The following is a 12727-nucleotide window of genomic DNA, read 5'->3' on the forward strand; positions in this document are numbered from 1 at the left end:
ACTACCACAATGCCCGTAGTGCAGTCGTCTTTTTTGCACGATATCAGGTAGCACCCTGCGAGAAAGTGACAGTAATACATTGTTCAAATACCTATTTGTTAAAATTAGTAACTACCGCCTGTCCTTTTAATATTCATAATTAGAAGCTTTTCTCAGAATAAGTTAAATGTAGTTTAAAGATGTTACGTATTCAAAACTTTCAATTTTGAATCGGAATCTAAAAAAGCTTATTTTAATTTGACTGCCTTCGCGGAAGCATCGAGTTTGACAGCTTACTAAAGAACTGCCGAAGTGTGAAAATAACACGCCAAGTAAAACGTGTTTATAAAAAAAAATAACCGGTGTTGGCACCACCGAGATGACAACTTAATACAAACCGTATTTTTTGTTACTCGCGGGTAGATTTTGCCGAATGTTTTTCGATGCCCTGTCTCACCTTTCTTAGAACTGGGCAAAATGCATTTATTTTGCTGGGAGGTGATGAAAAAGGAAAGGAACATCATTCGACTCCGTCTTGAGTGGTACAAAAACATATAGAATCGGGGCACGGGTGTGTTTGTGCGTGCAAGAGGGCTGAATAAAAAGTTAGGTGTGAGAAAGAGATAGTGATGACCTATTGTGTCGGATCCCTCTGTTAGCTGAATGCAGTCAGATGTGAGTATGGGGGAAGGCAGGGACGCGCAAAATAATTAAGGAAAATAAATTTAAATTAATCGTAAACGTAAACTCTGATGCAAGGGGTCACGGGTTCGATAACCGAATGGTTGGAATAAAATATTTATTTTAAATTGCGTTTTTACAATAAAATATTTCATGGTCGCTGAACTGGCACCAGAAGCATAAGGTTGTAGTGATTTTAAAAAAATTGCGCCATATAAATAATTCATCTATTAGTGTTTAACATAAATTTTGTTCGTTTTTTCCAAACGAAGAGAACAAGAGGATACAATAGAAAAAAATAGTCAATAATGTTTTCTTCTTCATAATATTACAGCAAATAATTTAATAATTCATTGCATCTTAACCGTACACCGCGCAAATATCACGAACAGCATTGGCAGCTTTATTTCCTCGATTTAACTCGAACAGCAAGATGTGTCAAAAATGCTAACTTCCGTCTATTTGACATATTATTTAAAAGGCTTGTAAACAAATAAAATAATATATGTAACCTAAGGTTGCGGTACTGTGACTAGTTATTTACAACTCGTTGAAAATGGCCCTCAAAATAAAATATTTGGGTTAATCATGAGAACGAAATTTTTTATTTTTATTAAATTTAAAAAAATATTTAAGGCATCAACTTCGTCTTCCATTTTATTGAATGTTACTTAATGGTTGAATATAACCACTTTCCCAATAAGTATAACATTTGGCTGATATATGTAGCGCCATTTTTGTGAAAAATCACCTCAAGGGCGCTTTACAATTGTATACGTGAACTTACATTCTAACTAAGCAAAAGTGGCATATTATATTTTCTGATTTAAAATTGAGGGTATGATAAACTAAAGAGGTGAGATTTTAGTTGGGATCTGAACTGATTAGGACTGTCAATAATTCGTAGGTTTGGATGCAATTGGTTCCATGCAGAGAGGCCGGCAACGGCAAAAGCGCGATCCCCGAATCTAGTGTTTGGGGAGCACTGGATTTGACAAGTTTTCCTCTGCTTTAATCACGTGTATTTTCCCTAATACAGAGGTCCGTATATTGTAGTTATTTCTTGTAGCTATTTCATGAAGTAAGAATCTTGTTGCTATTTCCTATGTATCTTGTAGCTATTACGAAGGCATTTAAATACTGTCTATCAAAGCTTGAATTTTTTTCTCTCTTAGCTTTTTAACCAGTGCAAATGTCAAAGATGTTATGAGATGTGAGAATATTTTTTTACTTAGATTATTTTTTACAGAGAATGTTTATCAATTTGGTATTATGGAAGATTTGCGTATATTCCATTACAGTAATCTAGACGCGAAACGACCTAAGCATTCACAAGAGCTTCAGTTGCGTCTATAGGAATTATCCAAACGGATTGATTTGTCGAAGATGGAAGAAACCAAAACTTACCGTTTGAATGAAGAGAAAGATCTGAATCTAAATGAACACCAAGAAGTTTAAAATTAATACTAGGTAAGATCACAACCTGTGATTGAAATATGAGATCAGTATAAAAGGTGTTATCGCTTTTTTCGCTGTCAATAGATGCTCAGTTTTAGATTAAATGAGTTTGAGCCTGTTTGATGACGTCCAGTTATTGACGATCTGGATGCATTGAGATACCGAATATAGAAAATTTCACGTGTATAGTAGAATTTGCATGTTAGTTTAATTGGTGTTCCGACAAGCAGACGGGTACGTCACGAAACCGATAGACATAAAGATGTCGGTAAGTGTATACAACAATTTAGGAACACTTAAAAAATGTAACGTATTGTTATTAGGTTACTATTGAATTATTTAATATTAAAAAATGACTTTTCTCATTTACTGTAGGGTAAAGCACCCAATTATTAGCATTTCAAGGCATCGCCTGAATTCAGAGTAATGAAAATGATTGAAATACTACTTTTTAATTTCTGAAAATGTTATTACCTTATTTTTTTCCATTTTAATGTAATTTAAATGATGAATTCAATTTTTTTTTTTTTTTTTTTAATCGAATCGGCCCAAAAATATTTTTTTATCATACTCGTACTTCTAACTGAAATATTTTCAAAATTATAAGGTTTTTTCTGATTTAGTTTTGTCAAAAATAAAATATGCGCAATAGTGGCCGCGTTTTTTGTATCAGGCGATCGTTGAAAAAGTCTTAACTTCTATTATCTTTATTTTAATTTTGCTGTGCTGATAAATATCACATTTTTTAAGTAATAAAGGTTTATGAAATACTGTCCAGTAAAAATTGTTTTTGCTTATTATTACTAGCATAAAAAATACTTTAAAATTTAGAATTTTAAGTTCGCGCAAAAATTTACATTTCATTGGCCACGCCCCTAATACGTCACGATTCATGTTTATTTGTTCCTCGCCATTAAAATTTGTGTTGAACAGTTTTACGAATTTTGACGTCTCACCGTCAACCGTCACGTTTTTCAACAAAACACGTTGCGTTTTTCTACGAACGTATTTTTATTTTTTTACATTTATGTATGTAAACATTTCTCCACAATATTAGTTTAGATATTGAAAATACAATTAATTATTCCAAATCCATTTCAAATAATTTTTTCGGTAATTGTAGTAGATATGTGAAATTTCTCAAGGTGCAGTGCTAACGATTGGTTTACCTTAGTTTGTTTTTAAAATGTTTATTTTTATATTTGAAATTCATTTCTTGTGCAGCCCTGTCACTGTCGCGCAACATACATGCATGCACACAAAGAGTCATACATGCGTCCCGTTTGTGAACGTTGGGCTGTTGAAACTTTCCGTTTTTGTCCCAATCCGTTGTTCCGAAGGCGATTTCTTCCACCGAACTAACCCGCTCGGCTGTGCTCGGCTCTCCTCGGCTGTTCCCGGCCGTTCCCGGCTACCTGAACGTTGCAAGGTGCAAGAACTTGTCCAAATAGAGAAACACATACTGGATCGCCGGCTATTGTTGGCGATATATGATCCGGATCAATGGATCACAAAAGATCTCGCTTGTACAGAACAAGACAGGTATCCAAATCATTATACCTATCCTGGATAGTTTTGGTTCTGATTTTATTTTTAGTCGTAGTTTTGAGTCTCTCATTGATTCAAGAAGTCTCTCTTTATTAGTAGGCGTATTTTTGGGCACAATTTAAGTTTTCCACGTAAGCTAGTATTCGTATATATAAAACTCTATCCGGAAAGCAAATTTTAGATCGGGTTAAATAACGAAAAGCTTTTTAATTAACTCTTAAACAACTGCGCTACAAAAATTAATTATTAATTTACGTTAAGATATTTTATTTTTTAATGAAAATAATAATGATAATTTATTTATCTATTTACATACATAAGTTTATTGTACATTATTTGAGACATAAGTCCCAACTCCATGGGACAAAAGTCCAAAGTGAAGTCAAAAGTGTTGAGATGGAACTAGCTTAATTAGTTGACACAGACACATGAGTATATCACCACAAATATAGGATCGGAAACATGAAAAATATTTTTTTTTTTAAATGTGCCATATATATAAATATATATATTTATATATATGGCACATCCATATGGTAAACAGTTAACTCAAACATTCGGAAAATCATCAAAGAGTTTCCTGAAAATCCAGTCCAATAGTTTTTGTCCTGAGAGCTTAATACGCTCTTCCAAAATATTAAACACTCTCGGTGCGATAAATGAGAGATGTCTCTGAGCAAAGGTCGGGTTGAAGTCCCGCGGCTACTGTTGTGGACTCACGGATCAGAGGTCCGAGGTTCAAACCCCACTCTACCCCAACTTGATCCCCATTTTCTAATAGTCAGTAATTTACAACTCGTTGAAAATGGCCCTAGAATCGAAATATTTGGGTAAATAATAAAAATAAAATAAAAATATAATTTTATTAAATTATAAATTTGCAGTAATGGACATAAACTATTGTGATATAAGTAAATACAGTTTTGCTTCCATTCGTGTTTGCAATATGGTCATGGGGATAAATGACAATATTCGACAAAGGCCCTCCATATAATTTGCCAAACCAACAGCAAAAATAGTAGAATTAAATTCACGATATGTGAAATTGAATATTTAAATAGAGTACTTTGTTTATTGACAAAAAAACATTGCTTTTTGTATGAGTGAAAACGATGGGAATACCCAGGGTCTTTAAAACGGTTTCGGGTATGGGGAGGAATACACTTTCAGACACAGACCGATCTCCGAGCTGTCTTTATTCTAAAACGTTCCCTCTTTTCTATTATTACTAGTTAATAAAGATGGCAGATGTCAAACAGCAGATGGTAGAAACGAAATTAGAACTATTCCGAAACAAACTAACTGAAAACAGAACCAATCACACGTCATAAAAATAAACATCCTCAACACAAGGAAACAATAAAACATCCAACGGTTGAAAAACCTTTTTGAAGAGCAGTTTTAATTTACTTGCATGTAGGCTACGTTGTTCTTTGTAGTTTTTACATTTTTAAAGGTAACCGAGGAAGAGTTTTTGAACAGCAAATAAACACACATCAAAACATTTTATGGTCCTATTGGCTTACTAATGCGTCATCGTTTTGGTCGATTACTTTTGACAATAATGAATACAAACTTATTTTTGATAATTGGCTAGTTAATAATTAAATGTGAAGCATGCGTGACTACTGTAACATGTGGTGTCAATAAGGAAATAATTGTAGTCCTCCGAACATAATTCCTTAGTGGGTTGTATTAGATATCAATTTATCAAATAAGTTTTTGACTTTCACGTGTCCTTAACTCTCTGACACACGCACGTCCATGCTTTTATGATTAATGATAAAAATAATAATTTTGAATTGATTACGATTTTAAAGCAAATCCCTTTAATCTCCTTTTCTGTAATGGAACGTGATGTTAACTCGCAACGTAGGGATAAACAAAAAATATAAAAAAATGATATTTTTATTACAACATAGTACGTATTAATTCCTATTCGAAACTTCCAATTGAGGGTATTACTTTCAAACCCAGCAAAATCCAAAATAAAGGTTAGATACGAATTGAAACTAGTTCAGAATACAATTGTTACCAAAGATAATTATAACATTATCAGTTTAGAATTCGGCTTTATTTGTGAGAATCTGACTTTCAAATCAATAGGTTTGTTGCAAACATTACAACCTCTACTTGAGTATTAAGTAGTTGGCAATATTTAAAATTAAATTAATTATTTCACTACTGTTTCTTGACATAATCACGATTATTTCATCACTGATATACGACCTCTCAGAGAAATGTCTGGTTAAATTATGGACGATAGATGCACAAATGTTGAGATCCGTTATAAGGCTGAGATAAGCATTATCTACAAAATCAAGAAAAGAACTCTGCGTTGGTTGGAAAGAACGGATAAAATGATTTACGATGCGAATGTTGATGGATGCAGCAATAGAGGAAGACCGAGAAAGACATGGCACGACCAAATTCAACAAACACTCGAATATGGACTTGTCAAAAGTCGGAATAATTGGCGCGCGTGCATGAGAAGATGTATGAATGTAGAGAAAGCGAGATCTGTATGCGAAAGACAATAAAAAGTTAACGATTTTATTGACCAGTTTTTTTTATGATTTGCTTGAAGTACAGGGATTTTTTCGGGTTTGCAAATATCACCCTTAATTATCTAATATAACAATCATATAATTGAATGTTGGCAGACAATATACTAATCTATAAATATGTTTAATTGAAGAAATTAATACTTTAATCATCACAAAAGTATTCTGCAGCAAATGACCTTATTTTTATATAGCAGAATCGTCCTTAAAATATTTAGATATTTTCACACCTATCTTCTAGAACACCCCAGTAGTTTTATTGAATTACTTCTCACTAAAGTACATTTAGTTTGTACTTTTAAATATCCTTTTTTTAATATTATTATTGTGGATAAATTAAAAAGGGCCATTTTCGCAATATAATACCTCAAGGGCGCTTTACAAAGTGATTATACAAATAATACAATTTAATTTTAACATTTTAAATTTGTAATTTGAGAAAACAATGTAATTTGTCACCACATGCTAAGGATTTTTTCAAATGATTTTAAGAACAAGTGGGTTTTAAGTTTTTTTTATCATCAGTACTCGGCATCCATGTTAGCGAGAAACATTATTCAACTTAAGTAAACTTAGTCGATAAAAACCGATAAATCTATTATTGTTTTTATCGAGACCTTGCGAGTTTCGGTAGTCAGAGCCGCTGCTAGAAAACCTAGAGTAATAATGTGGCATTTCATAAGATATATATTTATAATATATATTATTTCATTCATGGTATCAAAAAAACAAGAGGTTAATATGGCTTTTAAAGATGGCGATATTTTTGGAGAGTTTAATGGCTTAATCGCGTGATAGTTAAGTGTTTTTGTCGCGACTTAGCGAGTTGAAATTGATTGTGTAATTATATATCTGTGCTTTATGATGACATATGAATTTATTTCCAAAACTCTAAGAGTCGTTGCCGACATTGCGGACATAAACGTTTGGTAAGCTCAACAGTTGGAGCTGTATTTAATGTACATGAATCATTTGATTCATGGCATTTTGTGTCCAAATTTGTTTGCGAAACTGCTTCTTATCTTTGGTTAAATACTAGATAAATCTTATAAAAAAAAACAAAACTTAAGCGTTTTCTTTGTTGTTTTATTATTACTTTCATGACTGTGGGGTTTTTTTAATACACACATAAAACAATACAACAATGCATATTTTATATAAAAATAGGGATTAAAAAACTATGAAAACATGTAAATCAATAGTGCGTCTGTAACATTAAAATCATAAAATTTTATATGAATCCTTTAAAACCGTTTAAGAATGCATCAGTTTTTGACGCGAAAGTACCTAAATTTTGCTATTTAGAACACTACACCCATAATTAAAAAATTACAACAGTGCTACTAAAAGTGAACTGACATTTATTGATAAAAACATAATATTTCAAATATCTGCCTTCTAATAATATACAAAATTATAAATCAAACCGCTTATACATGCGTTTGTGTAATATTCATGTAAAGAAGTGAATTTGAACAGGAATGTTGCGTCTCATAAAACGAAATAATACAGACCAAAATGGACACCAACTCATTGGAACAAAAGGCATAATAGTACTACACACGTGCGTTTCCAGAAACTATCTACTAGCCAGCGGGTCACGTGGCGACGATATCTACCTACTGTCTACAAAAGCTTCTCTTCGGACATCTATCTCCTTTTGTTAAACATGGAGTTGAAACAGTGTTTGATTTATTTAGTTTTTTATTGCTTACTTCTTGGTATGAACACTTGACCAATTTACTACTATACTCTATTTTTTATAAATTTATTGATATTGTTTTAACTTTGCTGGAATTCCTCTCATCCATGCGCTTTGTAGCTGCACGATGATTGGTTATCTTGCTTTAATATATCTACTTTAAAATACCTTAATTTTGTAAACGGGGTCTAGAATTCCAATCGTTTATGCGCTTAGTAGTAGCAAGGCGTGTTGTAATCTTACTCCTTTTTACTATTCATATTATTATTATTTTGTAATACACTAAATTTATTTGTCAATTTTTAAAATGTGTAAGTGGGGGCTAAATTTTTAACTGTCTATGCGCTCTGTAGCTGCAAGACGTCCTGTAATCTAGCTCATATCTATTATAATTTTTGATTGATCTTAATTGAAAACGAGGAACTAGAATCCCAACCGTCCATGCGCTCTGTAGCTGCAAGACGTACTGGGATATTTATTTATTGTACAGCGCCCTTGAGGTGATTTTCACAAAAATGGCGCTTTATAAATTATCCAACTATATATATATATATATAAAACAATACAACAATGCATATTTTATATTAAAATAGGGATTAAAAAACTATGAAAACATGTAAATCAAATTACAAAAAGTTTCAAATTCACTTTCAAATTTCAAAGTTATCTTGATCAGATAAACCCAAATCTCAAGCCAAGTCATCTCAAAAATTGGAGCAATCGAATGGCATTTATGGAAAAACGTATCAATGCAAGCAATTTGTCAAGATAAGCTTTTTGATGAGATATACTCTTATGCTTTTCGGCTCATTGCCTACCCCTTCGGATAAATGGTGTTATGGATGTAAAAGTAGTAGTAGAAATGTTCAAGTAAAGTTGATCATGGTAAAAAAGTTTTGTGACTTACCCTTTCTATGTCTGAAGTGATGTTTCCCCTTCCCAATTGCTGTAGAACAGCAGGGCTGTTCATAGTAAAAATGCCAAGAGTTCTCATAGTCGGATGGCGACACTGTCGCCACATTTGTGAACACATTCGTCTGCCAACCGAGACCCAAGGCTAGGGTCCACCCCACCCTCAAGACCATTACCACCAAAAGGCCGATGACAAACTGCTTCGACGACTCCATGACGAAAGCAGCAGACAGTTCTTCAAACCACACTCATTCACAAAATGAAAAACAAAACAAAAAACTAAAACAGTTACAGCAATGTTTCGCCATTCACATAGTTTATTTTTGATTCACATTTCGTTGAATGTTTCAGGAACATAACTGGAAAAAAAAATTATCAATTACTTTTGTGTTTCAATGTCTTTGGATATCTCTATTTTTCGATTGTAGGACGATTGCTGTTAATTTTATGTCTGTTTCTAGAAAGATTAAGTTCAGTTTCTAGGCAATTGTTGTTCATTTGAACACCGTTTTTATTCGATTGTGAATAATTTCCAAAGATTGTTATAGTTTCTTAACGATTACCACTTATAAATAATAACAGTATCAAGGCAATCGCCTTAGTTAAAAGATATTTATTTGGCAAAGATAAAAAATACCTTTTCGATAGACTATTCTTAATTAAAGCACAGTTTAAAAACACGTTTTTTTAAATTTAATCCATATTAGATTTATGTTATTTATTGACAGTTCTTGATGGAATTCTATTGTAGTTAAACAATGACTTATATTTTAATATAAATATATTTATATATATATTTATATTTGTTTGACCTATAACCACTTCCAACCTTCTAATGTGCATCTTTTACTTAAATAATCTATATTATTATGAAAATAACTTTGTATAAAATAAATTATCTTTCTGAATAAAAGCACAATTCAAACTAAAATTATTTTATAATTTTGCACAGATTTTTACGACTTGTTAAAAACGGTACGAAAATTTAAATGTTGGCATAAAACAAAAGAACCCAAAAAATCTCTTTTATTCAAAATTATTTAATAGTACAAAATATAAGCTGAGGAAAATATTGAAGGTTTGCTCTATTTGACGAGTTGTTTTTGATTATCTAAAAGAGGCAGATATTTGTTCTATTTTATATTTATTTAATCTGAAATTTACGGTATTTGAGCATGTGGTAGCGTTCCTAAAATCAGGCACCATGACAGGGTATAATGTCCCAATGTTAACAGCATTAATAGGTAAAAAGACTTATGATAATACCACCAACCCCTCCATTTGATATTAACCCTTAATCCCTCGCCATGACACGTTGCGGAACCACATGCTCTAGATATAAATTAAAAATAAACACAACAATAAAAAATGAATAATGACATTATAACTGCTACGTCATTACCCTTTCATATACACTGAACACTCATGAATGCGAAAACGAGATTACGAAATTTATTGATATTTGGAAGATATTCCGTTAGTGAATACTAAAGTCGTATTCATAAAAAAAAAAAAATCCGCCCTTCATAAAACGAAACGTTTTAAATTGGGATTAATTTCGAAGAAAGGTAACTGTAAACTGAAACTAGTATCCGTAGTACAATGGGAAGGTAACTGAGTTATCGTCAATTATCATTACAATAAAAACGAATTCTCCGTATAATGTTTAATTACAGGTTGCCAACGGAGATACTTTTTGAACAGAAAATTCAATTTTACTTTATGGACAGTTGAATGAATATAACTCTTTTATCGTACCATTGTAATCGACGTCCAGGCCCCCGATTACAATGGAAAGTTTAAAAAGTTATCTTCGACGGTCTATAAAGAAAAATCGATATTTGTGTACAAAAATGAGTATATTCGCATGAACATTGAAAAATACCTTAGCCGGTAACTTGTAATTGAACACGTGCAAAATAAAATAAATGTATGCATATTTTGCTTTTCATACAGACAACTTAATTTTACTTTGTAGATAAAAATGAAGATAAATTTTAACTTAACATATTACAACAGAGATGAAGAACATTTAAGAGAAGGTAATATAGAAGTCTAGGCATCTACAGGGCTTATGACCTGTCTGTTGTAATATGTTAATAAAAACAGCTCGCCAGGGAGTTGAATCCAGTCCTTGTCTACAAAAATTTGGACAAACTCAAAATATTGTTGATAAATTTTAACTTCCATTGTAATCGGGGCCCAAAAATATAAATAGAAATCAAGAGTATTGAACGATAAACTGATTCTAACTTACCCGTTAAAATGTAAATATACCATGTGTTTATTTGTTGTTGCAAGATTTGTCAATTTAATAATAAAAAAATTGCTTTTATGAAGATATATTAATTTCGTAGAAATGATACCCAATGGTCATAATGTTTATTTAATTGAAGGAACAACAATATTAGCTATATGCCTCTAAAACAGAGGCTTAAGTAATTCTTAAAGTCTTTACTTAAAATCCGTAATTTACAGATTTAAAAAATTATAGAAATGCCCAAAAATCTCTTACCGACTGCACATAAAAAATAAGATATTGATAAGACTTGACCGAAAGGCATAATTAGTATTAAATACTAATAAAATTACCGCTGAACATTTGGCAGTTTCTAGTAATGCAATACAGTATGCGAATGTTCTTCTCATTATGATAAACCCTTTATTATTGAGATTATAGCGGCATTTTTGTAATATAATATGTAAAAGAGCTTTTTTCAAAGTGATTATATAAACAATGGTTGTAAAACTTTTGGTAAAACCATTTAATTGTAATTTTCGGATACCTCGAAGTCATAAAATAAATGCCACAAGTAAAGCCACTTGATAATTACTTTTAAAAATATAAAATTCTCTTGACCGTCTAAATTTACGGTAAATTATAATACTTATTCTTTTTTGATGAAATCACAATAAAAAAGAGACGTTTTTATGCAATAAAAAAGCCAGTAAATAGTTTTTTTTGTAGATCTCTTAAAAATACTTATTTAAAACAACAATGCATTTATTAAGTCATCAAATAACAAACATTGAAAGGATTGAAAATGTTTAACGACATTTTTTTAAATACCTAGATTATTAAAACAATAAAACGCTTTGCACTTACAGACAATCTGCTGAACAAAAGGATTTTTTACTCTTTAAAATAGTCTCACTACTGAATTATGATATTTATATAAATTATTAAATAATAAAGTAGACTCTTTTAACCTACTCCCTAAAACTAATCTTAATGTCCCCTTTCGCGTGACAAGAAATAAGTATTTATTCCATCTGCCAGTCTGTAGCACTAACTATGCACAACACTCTTTCCTCTATCGTTCTTGCTCTAACTATAATGCTTTGTTTTCATCTATTGATATATTTAACACGCCCCTTTAAATTAAGACTCATTCTTTCTGGCTGCAATACGCTCCCACTTGTCGTTTTATGATGCTCACGCTTACACACACCACACATCTGAACACTTACTCCCACAAAAATACACACAAACACCTCTACACTTACTCTCATACAAATACAAATACACACCATTTTATTGTGCTATAATTTAATATGTATGATTTTTATTTAGGAAATTCGCTGGTCTGACTTTAAACCGTATTTTTTTCATGTTATTCTATCATTGTTGACTGTTTGTTTCTGTAAATAAATAAATTATTTAGAGAATATATGGGTTTTAAGTTTCTTCCGCTTTGTTAGATGAGCGTAGTTTATAATGACATTACACATTTCCAATAGGTGCGAAATACGCATCAAACGCATAAATATTCTTACTGACTTTATTGCACAAAAATAAGTATAAATATTTTTTCTTTCTTTTGAATTAACATTAAATTACTATTCATTTTATGTTCGAGAATCTTTTTTAACTAACTAAGAT

General features: G+C 31.5%; 1 protein-coding gene across 1 annotated transcript in view; it reads right to left on the reverse strand.

Moving 5' to 3' along the window:
• LOC148280511 (semaphorin-2A-like) overlaps positions 1-12727 on the reverse strand; it is a gene marked incomplete at its 3' end in the record, with an annotated part of 365649 nt that overhangs the window by 293531 nt on the left and 59391 nt on the right. Inside the window, exon 2 of the mRNA XM_088228263.1 lies at positions 8840-9203. Coding sequence (XP_088084389.1) covers positions 8840-9059 — 220 coding nt within the window. The remainder of the gene's footprint in view (positions 1-8839; positions 9204-12727) is intronic.

Source organism: Micrasema longulum, unplaced genomic scaffold, assembly GCF_059751315.1.
Source record: "Micrasema longulum isolate JH-2025_06_02 unplaced genomic scaffold, ASM5975131v1 h1tg000573l, whole genome shotgun sequence".
In the NCBI taxonomy this organism is placed as follows: Eukaryota; Metazoa; Arthropoda; class Insecta; order Trichoptera; family Brachycentridae; genus Micrasema; species Micrasema longulum.